The 20,983-nt window shown below is 56.3% G+C and overlaps 1 protein-coding gene across 1 annotated transcript; it reads left to right on the top strand.

The window, feature by feature from the left end:
• Positions 1 to 631: 631 nt before the first annotated feature.
• Positions 632 to 20,563, top strand: COCSUDRAFT_57345 (hypothetical protein; the record flags this gene model as incomplete). Its single annotated transcript, XM_005645274.1, has 47 exons — positions 632 to 760; positions 871 to 1,170; positions 1,274 to 1,369; positions 1,473 to 1,686; positions 1,831 to 2,017; positions 2,137 to 2,302; positions 2,446 to 2,606; positions 2,741 to 2,942; positions 3,042 to 3,252; positions 3,382 to 3,782; positions 3,941 to 4,105; positions 4,273 to 4,599; positions 4,705 to 4,872; positions 5,029 to 5,246; positions 5,790 to 7,143; positions 7,377 to 7,605; positions 7,860 to 8,329; positions 8,433 to 8,528; positions 8,826 to 8,924; positions 9,362 to 9,639; positions 9,759 to 10,054; positions 10,200 to 10,386; positions 10,495 to 10,708; positions 10,882 to 11,032; positions 11,283 to 11,492; positions 11,614 to 11,728; positions 12,037 to 12,195; positions 12,365 to 12,584; positions 12,740 to 12,912; positions 13,052 to 13,141; positions 13,253 to 13,481; positions 13,760 to 14,022; positions 14,283 to 14,427; positions 14,646 to 14,765; positions 14,995 to 15,099; positions 15,340 to 15,492; positions 15,662 to 15,766; positions 16,022 to 16,213; positions 16,440 to 16,552; positions 16,788 to 16,963; positions 17,332 to 17,532; positions 17,907 to 18,112; positions 18,396 to 18,547; positions 18,813 to 19,032; positions 19,331 to 19,554; positions 19,836 to 19,971; positions 20,255 to 20,563. 47 exons carry the CDS (start codon positions 632 to 634, stop codon positions 20,561 to 20,563), a joined length of 10,335 nt encoding a protein of 3,444 aa, XP_005645331.1.
• Between the last annotated feature and the right edge of the window lie 420 nt (positions 20,564 to 20,983).

The raw sequence follows: 20,983 nt of genomic DNA, 5'->3' as shown, positions 1-20,983 counted from the left end.
AGTCTTGCTTCAAATGTGAAGTGGTGAGCACTTGTCGTGAGACTCATGCACATCGATCCAGGAAGTTGCTATTGACATCACAGTGTGGCTGGACATGCCTAAAGAGGCAACACAACCGTGGGCATGCAGCATTTCTAGCGAAACGATTTGCAGAATTGGCAGAGTCAATACGTAGATGAGGAACTCCTGTCATAATCTAAGTAACATCAATGTACTGCAAAAGATACTGTCAACATTCCTGAACTTTCTTAATGGCCATGCCTCAGAAATCAGATGGCTTTGCTGCATGTCTTCTCTTATGTGGGCAGATGTGGAACAAAAAGTCATTTGTCAAATAGTCCAATGATCAGAGATGTTTGAAGGTTGGCTGGGGGAGATTATTACAAGGTTCGTTGGGCACTTCCTAGACGTCAAAACAGAGCAGCTGCGTGTCAGTCTATGGAGCGGTATGCACCTCTTTAATAACAATTAAATGCAAATGAGAACTGAGCGTGGTTGGCGGTATCTCTTGTTTGCGCTCACCACTGAATCCTCACTATTACTAGCGACAAGAAGGATGCTGGCATGGCCTGTTCAATCTTTCGGACAAATAAAAGAACATCCATTACGTGGAAATCAGTATCCAACTCGAATGATGCTGATATCAGGCTGGAGCACAAGTTTGGTGCTGGAAAATGTGCGTGTGAAAGTCGAGGCCTTCGAGTACCTGCAGCTTCCCTTCAACGTCAGAGAGGGATGCATCGGCAGGCTGGAGATCCAGGTGCATCATGAGTCTTTGATATCACTACACAACGCAATCGTTGTGTCTCGTCTGTGCATTTGTAGGACTGGCCTGCAGGATCCAGAGCTCATGGTGCAGTGGTGGTGCAGGTGCCCTGGCGAGCCCTGCAGAGCAGACCTGTGGTGCTGCACCTGTCAGATGTCTGGCTCTGTGCCTGCCCACGAACAGAGGCGGAGTGGGAGGAGGGCATGGCTGGCCAGCGAGCCCAGGCAGCCAAGCAGGCAGAATTGGCAGCTCTCGATCTCATCCGCCTGTCCAAGCCTGGTGGGAAGGGGGCAGCAGCTGGCAATGAGGGCAGCAGCCTGGCATCCTCATTCCTGTCCCACCTGGGCACGATGCTGCTCAACAGGCTGCAGATGACCATCCGCAACATTCATGTCTGCTTCAAGGTATGCATGTATGTGCAGCACATGGACAGTATCCAACCGCAGCCAACTTGACTCTCTCTGCATGCGCTTGCAATGCTGATGCATGATAGCCACTGGCATGCAGGATGACGCCACCACTCCTGGCACAGAAGTTGGCTTGCGCTTGCAACTTCTGGAGACAACAGAGCTCTCCAGTGCCCGCCTAGGGGCTGCGCCTGGGGTGAGTTCGCAGCCCTGATACCACTTTGGTTGTATGGTGGAATGTATCCTCCTCATTTTGCAATGCGTCACGTTGGTGAATTCCTAAGCAATGTGCATCACAGGGGGCAAAGCTGGTGAAGGATATGCATGTGGAGGGGCTCAGTCTGTACTGGAAGACAGCAGACTCCTTTGCGAAGGATGAGAAAGCCGTGGACACTGTCGGGGCCTGGCTAGATACCATGGATGCCACCTCAGGCATGCAGCACCAGCATGACCCTTTGGAGGGCGCCATATTGCCATGCCTGGACTGCAATATGCGCCTGACCATGTCCTCAGGTACACCTGAATTTACGCTCCCAAATACCTCACCTATGTTCAAGATGGGGGATCTGTTCATCTGAATTCCTGAAAGCTTTTTTGACTTTATAATATCAACATTGTGTGAGCAATGTGCGCTGATCATGCATGCGTGGTCACCAGGGGGTGAGGAGACAGTGTGCGGCACCACAGTCCTTGTGCAGCGATTAGAGATGCAAGTAGAGCACAACCAGCTCTGCAGCATGGTTGCCCTGGCAGACAGAGCCCTGCTATGGTCCCTGCGCAGCAAGTATGCCATCCACAGGCCAGCAGGCTGGCGCTCTGATCCTGACAGCGCTGTGCCCTCGAGGTAGGCATTTCCCACACAAAGCAGCAAACAAGGACCTACCATTGCATCCCAGTTGCTGTTCATTCCACTGCCATTGTTCTGTTACATTTGCGAGGAAATATGTGATTGGCGATATGCAGGCGGCTGTGGCAGTACGCCATCAAGGCAGTGCTGCAGGATGTGAAGAAGCCTTCCCGATGGCTGAGCTTTGCAGAGATGTCCAACTGGCAGCAGCAGAGGAGGCAGTATGAGAAGCTCCACCTTCAACGGCTGGATGCCTTTGCAAGAGCAGGAGAGCCTGAGGTGGTGCATGCGAGTCCCTGATGTTTCTAATTACCCAGCCACAGGAATGACTACATGTACAGTATGGAGAGCAGAATGTCCAGTCTTGGGACCTTGATCAAATGATCTCAACATCGGCGACAAGGCCGATGAAACGGTGTGTGCAGGCTGAAGTGGCAAAGGAGCTGGAGGCCCTGGAGGCGCAGCTGCCGGTGAATGACATCTTGCTCTATCGGCTGCTTGCTGAGCACAAAATGCAGCAGAGGGAAATTCATGCAGCCACAGACACAGATGCCGAGCCTGCGCAAGGTTCTTCTGAGAATGCAAGGTCTGTCAACTGGCCTCTGTACAAACCATTGATGACCAGATGCTTTTCCAATATTCAGTGTCGATATTTCTCTCAATAATGCAGGAAGAGAAAAATCGTATTTTGCTACAAACGCTGCATGTGTGATATTGCAGGCAACAGAGCTGGCTGGGATGGGGTGTCTCCAGCGTTGCTGGCTACCTGGGGTATGTACCCTCACAGGATGCGCCGCGGCAGCTGTCCCCGCCGAGCGAATTAGACATCCAGGAGCTCTTCCATGACTTGGGCTTTGACCCTCAGACGCAAGTGGACAGCCGGGACGCCTCCAGTACTGTGGGCATCAACCTGCATGTCAGCGTGAGTTCCTTCCTTCGTCTTGTACACGTCCTGGAAAGGCAGAAAGGCCCTGTCATCATATGTATCTTGAGCACATCTGAGAATTCTATTGAAATGTAGGTCAATGCCGCCATTCTCGCCATGTATGATGGCCCCGCTGCAGCGGACAACACTGGTGTGATTTCCATGGAGGCTGGGGATGCAAGCATCGAGGCACACATGCAGTCGGGCAGGCTGCAGCTGACATGCAGCGTGGAGGACATAGCAGCGCATGACCTCTGCACCCATGGTGCAGGCATTTCAGAGATGCTGCTGACCAGATGGGACAAAGGTATATGCTGTGGTACAGTCCTCTTACTCCAACATCATATCAAGGCATTTTTCCTGGCCAGTTGACGGATGACAGTTGGAAGAGTCAAAGGTACATATTGCCCACTCATTGTGGATCTTCCACTTGCAGAGGCTGCCTCGCCTTCGCATGCTGACGGGGACATGAGCTCGCCCTTTCTGGAGACACCTCCCAGCATCTTTGCCAGCAGCTTCCTAGACCAGGACTCCAACCAAGAGCCCCAAGCACCGGCGCTGCATGTGCATTATGACAGCGGAGCCCCTCGCAGCCAGATGGATACATTCGGAGACGAGCAGAGCAGTGTCAGCGATGCACAGCCCAGCATGGAGGTGGCAGTCCAGCCGTTGCAGTTGATACACCGCAGCGCATGCTTTGCTCGCCTGCAGGGACTGCTTGGTGTCATGCCGAAAGACCTGCACAGCGACGGAGTGCTGCATGCCATCAATCAGATTGCCTCGCCGGCCGGACGCGCTCTCGCAAAGGCCGAGCTTGCAGTGAAATCCGGGCCGCCAGTGAGGCTTCATGTTGAGGTGAAATTGCGTTTTCCGCATGTATAAAATCGCGTAAATATTACACTAGTGTCGCACCTGCTCTTGGTAAGAAATCTCATTGCAGCAAGAAAAGGAAAGCGCAAAGCTGCTTACTGAAGCGTCCCATCTGTGTGTGGGAGGTTGTGGATTTCATGGTGGTGTCAGGCGGCAGTTTTAGCCAGGGCAAGCACGCATATGCTGCTCTGTGCACTGGGCCTGTGGAGCTCCAGAGTGTCCAGCAGTTGGACAATGCGGCGCTGCAAGGCCTTGTGGCAGAGCTGCGCAAAGCAGTCCATGCAAATGGAGTGACCCGGCCATGGCAGACTGTTGCGGAGCAGGCATGTCCCCTAATGTAGTGTTCACTTCAACCCTACCGCATCCAATAACTAAGTAATGACAGCGCTGCATGCAAAACTCAATCCACCTTTGTGACGGCCAGAGGACGATTTCAGGACGCAATTATGCCATGCAGGTTGAGCTGCACGTCCTATACGATGCGTTTGAGATGAGCGTGGGCAGCTTGAAGCTGCAAGTCAGCAGCACAGCAGATCCTCGGAGGAATGCCACCCAGGTCCTTTTTCCCCTGCGCGTCTTGTGCAGCCTGCGCATGAGCAAGCTCCCAGACCGGTTGCTGCCGCAGATGCGGCTGCAGGTGTCAGTGGATCCAGTGGAGGTTAGCCTCACACCTGACCAGGTGGCCTTGCTGGGCCAAATTGCAGCGCTTGAGCAGAGGCCTGATGTCAGCGGAGCACCTGTTGCTACTACTGCTGCTCCACCCGCCATGGTCCGCATAGAGACGGTACGCCATGGCACCACGTGGTTCCACAGACTGTGAGGCACTGTGCATGCATGGGGTCGCTTGTTTCCTAGAGATCACAGATAAAATCCATGTTGTGGTGTTCAGGTGACTGCGGTGCCCAGAGTGGAAGTAACGGGCAGGCTAGCCGGGCTTGTTGCTACATACGACGATGGCCGAGGCGCCGACCCAGATGCCGATGACACCCACCTGATGCTGCATGCTGGGCGCTGCAGCTTTGTGGCTAATGTCTTTGGCGAGAGCATGCGCTGCGAGGTGACTTTTGAAACTTTGCAAAAAAAATCCAGGGCTGCAGATATTTTCATTGTGCTTTGTTTGCATCGGCATCTCTTTGTCAGGTAATGCGGTGTCATGCTGCACAAATTCTGCATTATAGCAACGCTGCCAAGCATTGTGTGACATCCTATACAGGTCACACTGAATAAGCTGGAGGTGTCAGACAGCAGTTTTTACACTGTCTCACCGCCGCGCATCTGGGGCACATTGCCACGCCTGGCAGGGCGTCTGAGCATAGAGCAGATTGCGCTCCTTCTCGAGCAGAGCTCAGGCCTGGGCTTCATGCTCTCTGTTGAGCTCTCTGGCGCTGAAGCAGAGGGCTTTCAAGCAGAGCCTGGCAACTTCATCGGGAGGTACTGACACATGGGCCTTTTTCTGTCTGTTTTTTTGGCTCAATGACCGCCGCAAAATTGCTGCAGGCTGCAGCCTTCTTGAATCAGCACTGCGGATTGTCGTTTCATTTTGACGGATTACCTTGGCAGGTTGAGGAGCTCGGTTCCTACGACTGGGACTATCACCCACATCAATACGAGGGACCTGCTTCAGACCTCAGTAACCCTCCAAGATGGGTGCTTTGGTGCCGGCACGCTCATGCGCATTGCTGCTCTGTTCGTCAAGCCTCCAAAGCAGAAAGCAGAGGAGCCAGTGCCAGCCTCTGGCCTGCAGGCTAGTCCAGCAATTGATACTTCGAGCCCCGCAGCTGAGAAGGGACCATTGTCGTCATATGCCAGATTAGGGGTTCCTCAGGAACCCATGCTAGCCTCATCGTTCCAGCCAGGGTGAGCTGCCACCTTTTCCTTAACTTCTACAAGCTCAACATCCAGTGTCGCACCTCCCCATGTGAGGATGCTTGTCCTGAAGGTGCTTTTGAAAAACATGGATGCTTGCGCATGCAGGTCTTCCCAGCCCACAGGCCGCTCGATCAGCACAGAGCCTGGAGGAACCTCACAGACCGAGCTGGAGCGCTGGGAATCAGCCTCGGGAAGCTTTGATGTGGATGGAACGGCGACGCGCAGAAGCAGGGACGGCAGCAGCTCTGCCTCCACACATGCAAATGAGGCCCCACCTGACCCTGGCGCTGCCGCCCAGGAGCTGTTTGCGCTGGATGAGGAGCTCTTTGAGAGCCCCTCCAGCGAACCATCCGGGCAGTCCTTGGATCGCCGCAGCACAGCGGACCAGGCCGAAGCCTCGCACAATGCAGCGGAGCTGGAGGATCATGCGCAGCCGGGCAAAGCAGCAGTGGCCGAGCGCGCGGACGAGCCGCCGCCGGCGCGGCTGGACCAGTTCTCGCTGCAGATACTGCGCTGCAGGATTTTGTGCCCGGACTGGCGGGACACCTCCTTCGCTCCCGGCAACCCCAGGGACGCAGACGACGGCCAGGCTCTGGTGCTGGACGTGCCAGAGTTCTTGCTGCAGCTGCCGGCACAGGCGCCGATGCAGCACCTGCATGTCCACCCGGTGCAGGAACACCGCTCTGGCGCCCCCACAATGCCGTCAGGCAGTGCGCAGCCATCAGGCGGTGGCGGGCAGCAGGATGCGGCGCCTGCAGACACCCCGCCGCAAGGCCTGGATCCCGGGCAGCTAATCACGGCTGGCGCGCAGCTGGGCTTCTACGTGCAGGTCTTCGACCCGGGGAAGGGGTTTGCAAGCGGCCCGCGACGGCCCTTCCTGGCAGTGCCGGAGTTTAAGATGCTCACGCACACTGAGCCCAGGCGCGAGGAAGACCTGACGCATGCGGCAGGGGGTGAAAAGCAGCCGATGACGTCTTATGCTGTCAGCCTGGACAGCCTTCAGGTGACCGCGGAACCGCACATGCTGCAGGTGCTCAGGGCAGCTGCAGACTGGGGCAGCAGCGAGATGGCGCACATCCTGGGGGTGTCAGAGCAGCAGACCCCTGAGGGCACGCCTGCCCCAGGTGCACAGCAAGACAGCAGCCTCCTTGCCGGCCCGCCGTTCAGACTGAGCATCGGTGTCAACAGCCTGTCAGTCAGGGTGAATGGCAGCGACGAGGCGGATCCGCCCCTGCTGCTTGGCCTGCATGCCCTGTCAGTGGAAGCATCCAGAGCACCGCAGAGCTTCATGTGCGGTGCCTCCTTTGAGCGGCTGCTGCTGCACCTCTCGGGCATGCCAGAGCCAGAATTAGAGACCCAGGGGCTTGACATGTCGCCCCAGAGGCCAGGGGGCCTTGCTATGGGCCGATCTGCATCCGCGCCGTCCGCGTACAAGCAGAGGACGGGCACAGTACTCGATGTGCGGCACTCCCAGTCTTATTGCCAAATTCATTGTCCTGAGCACAGAGTAACATCCTTAGTTCCCTTCCCATGTGGCTTGTCTTCCAGTCATTAATCTTGCGGCTGCCATTGCATTGCCAGGACTATCGTGTAGACGACAGACCAAATCTCCTGCAATCCTTTACCACATGGCAAAACAACCTGATTGAATGAAGTTATAAAGCCTGAATATCCTGGCTTGGTGGCATGCAGGCGCTGCCAGCATGGGGTGGGCTGGATCTGGTGGAAGCTGGCAGCAGCTCCTCGCAGAGCTCAGCCACGTCCGAGACGCCGGTCCCGGCCGTCCGCACGACGTCAACAGGCCTCGCTGAGCTGGCGACCCTGGGCTCCAGCCCCGACACCTGGCCGCAGCCTGTCATCAGCGGCCGCCGCGGCTCCGACGTGCTCTCTTGGTCCACAGCGCTCGACGCCGCCGTGCGCGGTGTGTTTTGAAGCCTTTCACTCCCACTGATGTTGATTTCATATCGCGCTTTATTTGACAAGAGTGGTGACAAGAGTGGCGAGGTGCGTCTGCAGAGCACTTGCATGTACTCGGGGCTGCCACATATACCTATCCTACCTCATGTGGGACATGCCAGTCCAAGCAGATACCACACAGGATGCAAATTTCACGTGATCGGGTTGATTTAGTCGAGAGTGTCTTTACCTAAAAGGCATGTGTTTTGGGTTCTTCAGACCAAGAGGAGGAGAGCACGCCCAAGTCTGCACATGCCAGCAGCAACGGCTCGCCCAGCTTCTCGCCGGCTCTCAGCCAGCGGGACAGCGGCGACACCTTTTACAACGCCAGCTCTGGAGCCTTCTCCCAGTCCCTGCACCGCGTCAGCAGCAGCGGCACAGAGACCTCTGGAGGCTCCGGCACAGAGTGGTTCGAAGCTGCGGACTATGACAGCGACACCATTGGCACTGCTTCCAGCGCTGGCATGCCCCTGGATGTCAATGGAGCCCTGGAGGATGAGCGGGACAGCAGGAAGCTTCCCCTTCTGCTCGTCCAAGGCATCGATGAGGGGAGCGGCGTTCTGCAGATGCCTCCAGCTGACGTGGACAGCAGCCCAGCAGGCCTCAGGGCAGGGATGACATGCCACATGCAGGGGCATGACCAGACTTCCCTGAGGATCAATGGTGTCCTTGTGCGCCTGTTCACACAGGTGTTTCTTCATTGCCTCCTGAACGGATGACTGCTTGCATGTAAGTGTGGACTTTAGGGCTGCCCCGATCTGAGACAACCTGAGATATCATCTGTGTCTGCAGGGCTGGGTCACTGTGGTGCAGAGGCTCAAGATTTGCATGGCAGCGCTGGAGAGGGTCGAGAAGCTTCCTGCAGAGATGCAGAGCAGAGACAGTGCTGTAGAGAGGCATGCTCAGATCATAATTCAGAGGTGCCAAGAGCAGAGTATCTCCATCATGGCCGGTCTGTTCGTCTGTGAGATAGTGGCCACGAATTACACAGGTATCGTCCTGTGCCCCTGATATCCTTTCTTTATCAATTCTTGTACTCTAGCGGACGAATCCTTATATAAGTCAGACGCGATGCATGCAGGAAGCGGCCTCTCTGTGCCCTACATCTCTGCCAGCCTAAGCATGCATGGATCTGGGAGCTTGTGTGGAGGCCAATTGCGGCTCTCGGAGGTAACACTGCCACAGGCAGCCCTCAGAGTGGGCCTGGCACAGCAAGACGGCAACAGCGTCTCCTTGAGCAATCAGCACGATGCGGGCGCCATATGCGCGCTTTGCGATGCCCAGGTATTTTGTACTTGCCTGAGGAACAGCAGTTCGTGTTTCTGCTTGCGGGAAGCTAAATCCCATCATCTGGGCTCGTCAGACAATGCTGCAAGAAGACTCAGCGCATGCATACTTTCAGGTGGGCCTGCAGGGTGGTGAGCACGAGCGTGAAGCAGCTCTGTTGGTGTCTCTGGAGAGGATATCAATATGGGCGTGTCACAGCCGCCTTTGCATTGCCATGGTGTTTGCAATGGCCATGCAAGATCTGGCTTCCGCGCTCAAAGGGGATCAGAATACCTCGGATGCTGGCAAGGTAATGCATGCAGCACCAACCAATTGGCCTCTTGCACATGCAAGATATTCACTCTGCCGTTGCCTCGTCCCAATTGTCTGCTGCTATTCTGGCATGATGCTTCCATTGCAGGGAACGCTCTCAATAGTTATTCTGCTTAATGCAGGCAAGTCTGAGTCTCCCAGAGGGGTTCAGTGGGCGCGGATCATTGCGCATCGGATCCGCTTCGGTCATGCTGAGCAGTGACACCAGCGCTGGCGACCTGCCCATCTTTGATGCCTCCATCCTGGACATATCTGCAGATGCCACGCTAAAGGATGAGCAGATCAACGGGATTCTCAAGTCCCAAATATGCGCCAATGTGTACTCCAGCCAAAAGGATGGATGGGAGCCTGTTGTGGAACCCTGGAGCTTTGTCGTCGATGTCAATGCTTTCCTCCCCAGGTGAGCTGCTAAGTATTACTCAAGCTCTCCAGCTATACAGTAATTCTATTGGGTTACAACATGATAATCCCATTCGCAGCTGCAGACTCAAGATCACCATAAAATTTGCTGGCATGCAGGAGTGAGAGCGAGCCCGTTCAGCTGCCAGTCCAGCACTCCATCGCTGTGTCAGCAAAGGAGGCATTGGACCTGACTGCCACCTTCACCCTAGCTGAGGCCATCCACAAGTCCAGCTGCTTGCTCGAGGAATTGCGCAGCGTTGCAAAATCTCCCCAGCGCCTGGAGGCTGCCCTGGAAGGCAGCCTGCATGGGAGAGGATGGGGTCGCGCGTCTGTGTGCCGGCTGCAGAATGACACAGGCCTCCCTGTGCAGTGCTGGCTGGGCCCGACCCTACACCCAGATCCAAAGACTCCAGGTGAATGGCTGTGTCCACACCCTGCATCACACGCGCGAAGAGACTGATTTTGATTGGTAGCCTGCACACCTTGTCTGATGCAGCCATCACACTACCGAGTGCATTTCACAGATGGATATTAGTCCAACACTGGTGTGCCACACAGGGGAAGAGGGTTTTATGATGGTGGAATCTGGGGCGTCTGCCGCTTTGTCTCTGCAGTCTGTTGTCAGTGCCTCCTGCCGCAGCCAACTGGCCAGCTGCCCAGAGCAGTTCTTTGATGAGCAGCCGCCCTCCTCTGCACTGGCAGCCTCTGCCTCCATGGGAGCCCTTCAGAAGGTCACCAATCCCAGGTCAGCTCATGATCTTTGCCTGAAGTTCACACGCCCCTTCCAGTATGCTCATAGCAGGAAAGTCAACATAGAAGATGACTGCGTCATGATTTGTGTGTGCCATGGCAGGAGATCGCGGCCGGCCCTCATGGCGGTGTATTACAAGCTGGATGGGCAGGAGGGCGTTTGTGGGCCGCTATCCATTGACAGGGAGAGCCACGGCATGCAAGAGGTTGCTGTGCGCACAGCTCGCTCCTCTGGCTTGACCAGGATTCACCTGGCCTTTGATGTGAGCAACATGCGCAACAGGGAGCCTGCTGTGGTGCTGCACTCGGGAGTACAGGTGAGGCATAGCATTTCATTACTGGCAATGCTGCCATGCTTGGGATCAAAGAAGACTGTTGAATGCAATATGCAATGGATGCAATTATCGACAAGAGCAGTCTTAGTTGAAAAACCTCACATGATGACTGCTGTATGCTGGTTCTGTTGGCATGATGAAAGATGGATGTGCAGGTGGTGAACCACACCATGCTAAGGCTCAACATTGGCGAGCGCACAGCTCTCAATCGGAATGTGAAGATAATACACACGCTCGCCCCCCATGAGAGCTTCTGCCTGTCAGCCTGCCGCAGCGAGCCAGGCCTCATCTGCTTCCAGCCAGCTGGTGAGCCCCTCAGAACGGCACCTTCCCTTTGTTTCTTGGAAGACCCACATCACTTGCTTGTTGTGCAGAAGGGGGTTCTCTCGGCATTGCTGAAGGTCATGCATATGCAATGTACAGATGAGTACACTTGATGCAGTGTCTGAAATCTGCGATGCAGTACCTCCTCTCTAATCTGGCGCTCTTACTGTTTTTCTCGTTTGTACTCTCTCGTGATTTGACTCACAGGTTGGCAATTCCGATGTATGCTTAGGTGAGCAGGATGAGAACAGCCACTACCAGTGGAGCCCATCCATTCGCCTGCAGCCTCTGTTGGACCTCGTGCAGCCGAGCGGCGCAGGCGGCAGTGCTGAGAGGGACCCTGCTCCGCGCGTGGCCCGCCACCTTGCATGCCAGGCAGCGCAGGGCGGCCTGCTTCAGGCTAGCTTCTGTGTCGGGGTCATCCCAAGCCGCAGCAGAGCAGGTAAACCCTGTTCCTGACTCACATGGTGCACGCTGTCAACACGCTTCAGACCTCAATGAAAAAGTGTCTCAGACAGTAGCCCTCCATCTGGGTGGAGATTGAAACTATGTTGCTGTGGCAGGGTGGGACCTGATTGTCAAGGCGCCACTTGTGGTGGAGAACGCTCTTCCCATGCCCACAGAGATCTCCCTGAAGAGGCGTTCCAATGATGGCGCTCCCAGTGGCGCTCCCATGCGGTGAGCACATCCAAATTCGAATTCCTTAGAAAGTGTGTGCCCACATCCTGTCAGTATTGCCCCAGGCTGTGAGTACTAAAAAAAGGACCTGCAAAGAGCAAAATGGACTTGGGGAAGCCAAGTTCAGCATGCCACATGACACTGCCTCTCAGTAAAGCCCAAGGCAGTAGCATACAGCATGCTCACTTGGCAAGTTGCTGCTCCTTTTTGCGCAACCACAGCCTGGCTCAATATGCAGACAAAGTCGCTCTTCATACAACGCACTGCCAGCTTTGACTACAATGTGATGAAATGCCTCTGTGCTGCAGCGTCTCTCTGCGGCCCCGCCATCCTGTCTTCCTGCACCACATGGACATCACCCACCTGGCAGAGATCGTCATCCAGCCATTCGGCTACCTGAAGAGCCCTCCTGTACGAGTACCTGCTCTGAGCAAGGCAGCTGAAGGATCCCTAGGCGGCCCCTCACGGTACCTGCCTGACTCAGTAACCTACTAATTTTGTGTCATGGGTGAAACTTGACTCCAACGGAGTCCTGAGAAGCTACTTTTAACGCAAGCTAAAGACAAATGCATGCATACAGTGAGTTGTTGTGACAGGGGATGTCAACTCTGGCTGACAATATGACCTTTTGTGCAGGTCTGCTCCTGTCGAGGAGACGGCATCGGTCAGCTTTTCAGTGACACAGGCGGGCGAGAGCCGGGGCGTTGCCACTGTGCAGCTCAGACACATGGTGGATGCCGAGTGCGGAAGCCACATCCTGCGCTTGACATGCGCCCTCTGGGTCTACAACTGCACTGGGGTGCCTCTGGCCCTGCAGCAGAGCGCGATGGAGGATGTTGCCAGGGACGACAATGAGGTGCAGCTTCTCTTTGGCCTTTTCGCAGACCCTAAATTTCCTGATGTGATGGGAACGACCATAACCATTCATGCTGCCGATGATCCATGCGAGGTGGCCTTGCGTTGGGCAAAAACAAACGCACTTTGCATCACAAATTTGACTTGGGTGTGCAGGTGATGCGGGATGATGTTCCCAAGCAGTGGGTTCCGCCCTTTGAGGGCAAGCGCAGGCCCAGCAGTGCTTCGGCTGCAGCCAAGCCTCCAAAGGGGAAGCCTCCAAAGGAGGGCTCCTCTTCAGGCAGCCTGCAGGGCCTGGAGGCGGTCCTTGGCAGCGCCAGGGAAGACAGGTGCCTCTTTTGTCTCTTGAGGTTATGCTGTACTTCTTAAAAATGCAGGTTTAATGCTTGAGTTGCTCAGAGGGATCAACGCACATGGCCAACAAGCAAGGCGCTGTAGAGAGGTCCTGAACTCGGCATCTAATCGCAGGAGTAATCAGCCGCCAAGGAATCGGTCAGCAAGCCGGCTCGGCGTGGCAGAGAGCTTGGAGTACCAGCCATCCTACCTGACACCCACCAGGTAAATCCATCCCCGCATCATGAACCCAATGCAGTACTCAGCTTGCCTGTCCAGCTCAAGTATTTACACTCCTGTGTCTTGCTCATCCCAGAATCGAACGTGTGTGCACAGGTGGCCCAGCATGCAAGGGGGCATGCCGCCTTACCGGCGGCGCGTGCGCATGCAGCTGCGCGCCAGCAATACGCTAGCCCCTCTCGGCCGCACCTACTGGTCTGACCCAGTGCAGCTGGACTCCCTGGGCGGCGCTGCTGTTGTCAGTGTTCCCCTGCCCACCGCTGGTCCGGCCTCTGTGATAACGGACGACCGATCGGCATACATGCTCTCCGTCACCGCCAACCAGGTCAGCCGCTGGCACCAAAAAGCCTTTGCTCTTCAAAATTGCATGTGGCTTGATGTGGAGTCATGTGGCATATGAGCGAGTTTTGGCTTGTTGAAATCATCCTGAGAGTAATCTGCCATAGTTGGACACGAATGATCAATTTTCAACAGTTGACAAGTATGCTTGCGCACCGCTGTATCTTCCATTTTGCCCAAGCATGCACATTCGTGTGTGTGCAACAGACAACGATAGCAAGGATTCTGTGGTCTCATATAAGGCACTCTTTTGGTGTTTGGCAGGTGCCGGGCGCGGATGGCGCGCTGGCCGTGATTGTGATGCCGCGGTACGTGGTGCACAACAGCCTGGGGCTGCCCCTGCAGTACCGGCAGCAGGGCACGGCGACTGAGAAGGAAGTGGAGCCGGGCGGTGCCAAGGCGCTGCGCTGGGCAGACGCGGACAAGCCCAAGCGGCTGTGCCTGCGCGTCCAGGAGGCCGGCTGGCGCTGGTCTGGCGGCATCGCTCTCGACTCCCCCGGAGACCTCTTTGTGAAGATCCGGCACCGGTGAGGCTCAATCTCCTACCTCCAACGCCTCATCAGCATGCCTTCATCACGACTGGCAGTGCGTTCGCATCAGCCTCGTTCTTCACGTACCCTCCAGAAGATTTGTTGGAGGGAGTAAGGTCACTTGCTGGACACCCACATGCCAATGCTTTGGTCGAGGGAGCATCCAAAGCTGAACGGGCCCTGACCCAAGCCCGATTGGTAGTACGGGCTGTGCATTGCATTGCAGAAGGAGTGGCGAGCAAAGGACTGCTGTGCAGGGACCGGGGCGTGACGATGCTGGTGCGAGTGGATGTGTGCGCGGCAGAGGGGGGCGTGCTGGTCATCAATGTCAGCCACCAGGCTGCCGGCTTCACCCCGTACCGACTGGACAACTGCTCCCCTGAGGAGCTGCGCCTCAGGCGAGTTTTCTGAAGATCGCATGCCAGGGAAAACATGCTGGCCCTGTTTCTCCTCCATCCAGGCTCTTGCTGGGCCTGGTGCTTCCAGCAGTCACTGATGACTCTTTGCATTAGCAGCCATCACTTCTATGCAAGCTTGCCGGTGACGCTTTCAAATGCTGCAGTCAGAGGGGTGCGCTGATGTGCAATTGTATCCACAGGCAAATCGGCTGCGCGGAGCAGGAGGATGTGCTGCGACCATATTCGCACCTCAACTACGCCTGGGATGAGCCCTCGCTGCCGCACAAGCTCGTGCTGTCGCTGCCAGGCAACCGTGTCCTTGGCACCTTTGACCTCGATAAGGTATGTGTACACATCTCAGTCCTCTTGTACAGCTCTGCAGCTCATGCCATGGCAGATGCTTCAAGTTTCATGGGGTTGCTTTGATATCTTAACATGTTGCGTGTTTCTTATGGCTGTTATGTGTCATGGGTCAGGGAGGGCGGTCCCAGCCTGACACATGACACATAAAGGATGTGTCATGTGATGTTATGTGTCATGTTACTTATGGATGTCATGTGTCTCGTGTCAGGTTGGGCGGTCCCAGCTGGTGACAGTGCCAGCAAAGGAGCGAGTCCTCCAGATTGTCACCAAAGCGGAGGGCCCCACATGCGTCCTGACCATTGCAGACCTCCAGGTACCCTGCTGTTATCAGCCCTCCCTCTCACAACGCCCGCCTCATTGTCAACTGCCATAATCAGCTAGTGTCTGCTCCATGGCATTGATCTTGCTGTGTGTTCCATGAAGTGATCTTTTGCTTTTTATTTTGCTCTTAAAGAAATATCTGAAGAGACATGAGTATGATCCAAGATAATTGGTTATGGTGTATATTCAGAAGAGAATTGGCTTGGTCTGAGATTGTATTGGTCTTGGACAGTTGCATGTGGGACTGCCGGTGTCGCCGGCAGACGGCAGCGGTGCAGATGACCTGGGCTGGGAGAGATGGAGCGGCCCACTGGCTGATAAGCCCAGTGCCCTATTCAGCAGCCAGGCGAACGTCGTGCGCGCGCCCTCCGCGCTGCACATAGAGGTAAGCCTTGCGGCTGTGCACTCATGTCATGATGTGCCCCGGCGGTCCCCACTTTCTGCCCTCTTCTCACACCCCAGCAATTGTGACATTACAGAAAATTCGATGGTGGCAGTCTGTCGGTTCCATATGACAAAGCCTGTTCCTAAAGAGGTGTCATGCATGTGCGCAGGTGCAGCTGGATCTGGCAGGTGTGGGGCTGTCCTTCACGCGGCCCAGCCAGGAGGTGTTCTATGCCAGCATGTCAGGAATCCGTGCGCGTACGACCACCAGCAAAGTGCGGCACACCCTGGAGCTGGAGATCCGCAGCATCCAGGCACGTCCCATTATGCCTCTTCTGTCATCATGATAGGGGGCTTGTCCTCTACCCAATACAGTGGCTTTGGCAAGCATGCAAGGATGCGTTTCATTAACAGCCAGGACTGTTGATGTTGTGACCTAATGCTGAGGAGAGGCTCAATTGAAGCAGAGAGTTAGAAGGATCAGGGAGAAGATCTGCATGTGGCTAACAAGGAGGTATGTTCTGGAACAGGTGGACAACCCAGATAGGGGGGCGATCTATCCGGTGGTACTGGCCATGCCCGCGGCAGCGCCGGGCCTCAGCCTGACCATCCTGCCGGAGACGCTGCCCTCGGGCACCCAGTCGCGCAGCTCCGCCCTGCGAGCCCGCGCAGCCGCCTGGAAGCGCAGACCTGCTTGCGTGCTCTGCGTGGAACGCCTGGAGGTGTCGCTTCCTCACAAACCTCTTTCCGGCTCCTGTCAGAAAGATCTCCTCAATTGGCGCGCTTACCGGCTTTAAATAACCCGTGCCCTGGTGAAAGAATTATAAATGCTCCCCAGCATGGTGGATCCTTGAGAATTCCTGTGATGCTCTGTGACAGCTAGAGTCACTGTTCATTTGATGTCAGGCTCGCGAGGTGTCTCAAATGTCTGAGAGATGGTGCCTGCAGGTGCACGTGTCACCGCTGGTTCTGGAGATTGACCAGCAGCACATCATGGACATCCTGGCAGCCGTCAACCAGGCCCTGCAGCCTTTCCAGAACCCCCACAGCACCAACAAGAGGTAGGCTTCCGCATCATCCCACCTCCCTCTTAGCCGCATGCATCCTTTGACTGGTGGCCTAACAGTCGATTTTCACCATCATGCACAGGCAGTAGCTTGATGCACGTGATCCTCATGGATTGAAAGAGCGTGTACTAAGAATGGAAATAGGCAGTTGTACAACACCTGGTTGCCTTAGTCGTTACATATAGATCATGAAGCTACTTGTTGTGAAATCATGTGTCTGCTGTGACAGGAAGCCCGGGCTGGACCTGGACGTGGACGTCCTGGCGCCAGGCTACAATACGCGGCAGCTGCAGCAGCTCAAGGTGTACATCGCGCACCTGCTCGTGTCGCGCGTCACCGTCTACATGAGCTTCCTGCCCGCCGAATGGCGCCATGCCGGCGCGGCCAGCGCCGACTACACTCCCGGTGAGGCACCCTGCCTTGGAAGTGCACACATCCCAGATGATCTTACATGGCACTTCATGCAGCGCTGTTCAGCAGTGTCGGTGGCTGCTCCATCACGAGCAGAGGTCACGGAATGCGCATAGCCATTGGACTATCAGTACATTGGGCTACCAAGCACTGTTTCTGTTAATTCGCAAAAGGCGAGTTAGGGGGACATGCTGTAGTGTCGATCATTTGAACACCATGAGGAGCCATCAAGCTTTGTATCATAACTGCGCGACGCCTAGCTCCTGATCTTGATTATGTTATCAATACTACATGGCTCGGGCGCGCATCATGCATGCAGCCTCAGAGGAGCACAATCAGACACGCTGATGCGGTTGGTGCAGGGGGGGGCAGCATAGGCACGGGGATGCAGCGGCTGGTGGCGCTGGTGGGGGAGGTGGAGGGCGGCCGAGTCAGCCTGGCCCCCCTGCGCATGGAGCACCCACTGCTGGGCACCACCGCGCTGCAGCAGCAGGTCTACAGCCACTACATGCGCGCCGCCCTCCCTGAGCTCGTCAAGCTCGTCGGCTCCGCCAACGTGCTCGGTGCGCCCCTGTTTCCCACTGTAATATATCCAGACCCCCTTCGGCCACACCTTCCACCTCGGGCGTCATTAGCTAGGACCCCGTGTCAGCGGTGTTCTCTTATTGATGATATCCACTTGGAAAGGCATGCGGGGGCTTTGCAGTCTCTCGGATGCCCGAGCGTGGCTGTGGGTGTCAATCGTGATAGCCGCATCCTTTCCTGAATTTGTCGAGCCTCCCATGTGTGCAGCACGTGATTGTGCCAAACAGTCTTTAAAGGACGACCATAATTCCAATTCGATGGGTAGAAAGCGGACAGTATTTGTGACGTGATGATGACAGAGAGTATGACAGCAGAGGGTGACTCATTATGGAGGCTGGCCACTACTGCGCAGGCGATCCGGTGCGGCTGTTCCACCACCTGGGCGCGGGCGTGTGGTCCTTCCTGGCCAGCCCAGCTGCCGGATTGGTGGAGGGCGCACGCGGCCGCGCCCCCGAGCGCTTCGCGGCCGGCGTCGCCGCGGGACTGCGCGGCCTGCTCTCCAACATCGTCTACGGCTTTGCCAGCGCCACCGCCAAAATGAGCCGCGCCGCCCGCCAGGTGCGCAGCTGTAGTGGACCTGAGGTCTTAACAGGTTGTGTTGCGGGAGGACCATCTCATCATCTAAGAACCTGGGATTTGGGGCGCTGCGTCACTGGTGGTTCTTTCACTGAGAGGACCAGATCAGCGCTTGCTAGTTAATTCTAGATGGTGAGCCATTGGTCAAGCTGCTGAGGTCTTGCGAAAGAGAGGATGCAGCCCCACTAACAAAGACAGGCAAGTCCCATATCTCCTTTCTGACTGATCAGCATGGCCTGAAGTGCAGCATGTGTGTGTTTTCCAGGGGTTGGTGGTGCTGGGTTTCGAGCCGAGGGATGCGGCGGCCGGCCCGTTGCGCGCGCGGCTTCGCAGGCGAGGGGAGCAGGCGATGCTGGAGCCGGGCTTCCTGGACGCACTGCTCAGCGGCCTCGTCGGGGTGCTGTCAGAGCCTGTCAGGTAAGACACCTGCTATCCTATCTGGCGTCTCACCCATTCTTTAAAAGCTTTGCAATACCTAGCCCCCATGGGGGCTTTTGCAGGGATTTGACCATATTCCAATGCATCTTGTAGACACCGCTTATTGCGGGGATGCTTGCAAGAAGACAACTGGTGTGTCTCTCGAATGAGTGCTGCCCAAGGCGTAGCAAAGGCTCGCTCAGAGCTGTTCTTTTCCAGCATGGATGAGAGTCTCATTATGACACATGGTGCCGCGGGAAAACAGGGGTGCGGACGAAGGGGGCCTGCCGGGGCTGGTGAGGGGGGCGGCGCGCGGGGCTGTGGGAGCGCTCGTGCTGCCGCTGGCGGCGGTGCTGGAGACGAGCATGCGCGTGGCCGACAGCATCCGCTCCGCCGTAATGGGCATCCCCCCTCTGCTGCCTCGCGCGCGGCCGCCGCGCCACGTCGCCCCCGACCTCCCGCTCGCGCCCTACAACTGGTCCGAGGTGCTCTTTCAACCCCGTCCCTCTCCACCATCCTATTATTCTGATATGGCAACAAATTTTACTTTGGCTACACGAGCTGTACTGCCAAACTGCAAAGCAGGGTCACTTCGAGAGGCGGCAATGGAGACGGAGGCGTCGTGCTTCCTAGGAGAGCCTCGTGCTGCACGCTACAATTACTGTGGAGCACAGAGTTGGAGGAGATTTCTGGGGATTTTCTGTCGAGGCGCGGGACGCATGGGCAGATGAAATCTGCGTTTGCCCAGTATGGTGTGGAATATCATGAAAATGTGTGCGGCAGGCGATGGGGCGGGCGTTGCTAGTGGGGCTGGAGAGGGGCCGCTACGCGGCCGCGCCCTTCCTGCTGTGCCGCCAGCTGGCCGGGGGGTCCGACTTTGCGGTGCTGACGCGGCGGCGGCTGCTGTGCATCTGCGCGCCCAGCCACACTGCGCCGCCCTCGCTGCGCTGGGCCGTCGCGCTGGAAGACCTGTTCCACATCCGCAGGCGCGCCCCGCAGCTTTGTGTGTAGCCCCTGAAACCATGTTGAGCATTCCACGACAGAATGCATTCTAGTCGTCTGACGCCAATGGGCCTTTGCTTGTGTTCACACTTGCTTTGCATGTGGCACGTGAGAATATGACCTGCTACGTGCAGGACTTTAAAAGCCAGACCAAATGACCAGGCTCTTCCTCATGCAAGATGTATTGATAGGATGCAATCACGTGGACTGTCAGGACCCCCCTATGGCTGCATGTACTGGTCCACGACAGTAGCTGATGCGGATATGGGGGAGTGTGGGTGTGCAGGCAGGAGGCCAGGCTGGTGGTTGTTGCGCTGCAGCCGAGTGTTGTGCAGCCGGCGTCGCCCATCGCGCTGCTGCGGCGGCCGCCCCTCGTCCGCCCCTCCCGCTCCCCTCTCTTCTCAGCGACGCTCGCCTGCAAGGTGCGCTGCGCTGCTGCATCCATTTCTGACACGAAAGTGTGCACCAGCATCCAGATTAGTGAGCATGATCAACGGGCCTGCAGCTGTCCCATTTACTTCATTGAAGATAGGTTATGATTGTCGATAATGGTTTCTTGGTGGATTGGGGAAGAACACTCAAGCGGAGACGAAAAGACAAGCGAGAGGACACTCTCAGATGTTACACATCATGAAACACTTGGGACATTCACTGGAGCAAAGGGGCAAGGAGCAGACCTTCAGATTCTTGTGCTGTGGCGCGCAGGGTGCTGGGGATGCAGAGATGCTGCAGCAGGCGGTGGAGTACGCGCAGGCCAGCGCGCAGGTGCACTCCCTGGCGCAGCTCCTGGAGCGCATCAGCCACTCGCAGCACTGGTGGCAGGCGCGCGCTGCCGCGGGAACAGAGCCGGCTCTGCTCACAGGCGGAGAGCTGAGCACGCAGGGAGGGCTGGTTGTGAGACGAGCGTCCGAGGAGCTGACGGGTTCGGATTCGCGTGAGGAGCTGCTGGCAGCGCAGATCTTGGCTGCTGTGAGGCGGACATCTGGAACCCGAGAGGCGCAAAGCTCTTTGTAGGTTGTTTGTGCATTACGTTGGGGTATCTATAGAGGTGTAGCTGCCAAGTTCTTGGCTATTAATTGCTAGGAAGGGATATTGCCCATTTTTTCGGGCTCGAGAGGTATTCTCAGCGGTATGAATGAGCGGTAGCGATAGCTGTTCCTCACTCTGTGTCCCTTGCTTTCAATATAGGCAGGTAGTCAAGACAGTCTTGTATTGTCTCCAGCTGTATCCTTCTCTGCAATTGCCCGTGGTAATACCGTCCATTAAATTTGCTTGGCTGTCCCACTCAAGCTCAGGAGTTACAACGAATGTCCCTATTGCAGGTCCCTAGAAGGACCTTGCACTCTTATACTAAGAAACAAAGAAGGGTGCGTACAAACAATTCCTTCAGGCCCAGTGCCAGTCACAAAGACAGACTTGGACGACACCATTTCT

Source organism: Coccomyxa subellipsoidea, assembly GCF_000258705.1.
Source record: "Coccomyxa subellipsoidea C-169, whole genome shotgun sequence".
Taxonomy (NCBI): domain Eukaryota; kingdom Viridiplantae; phylum Chlorophyta; class Trebouxiophyceae; family Coccomyxaceae; genus Coccomyxa; species Coccomyxa subellipsoidea.
Note: the sequence above shows the minus strand (reverse complement) of the source record. Positions and strands in the feature narration are given on the sequence as shown.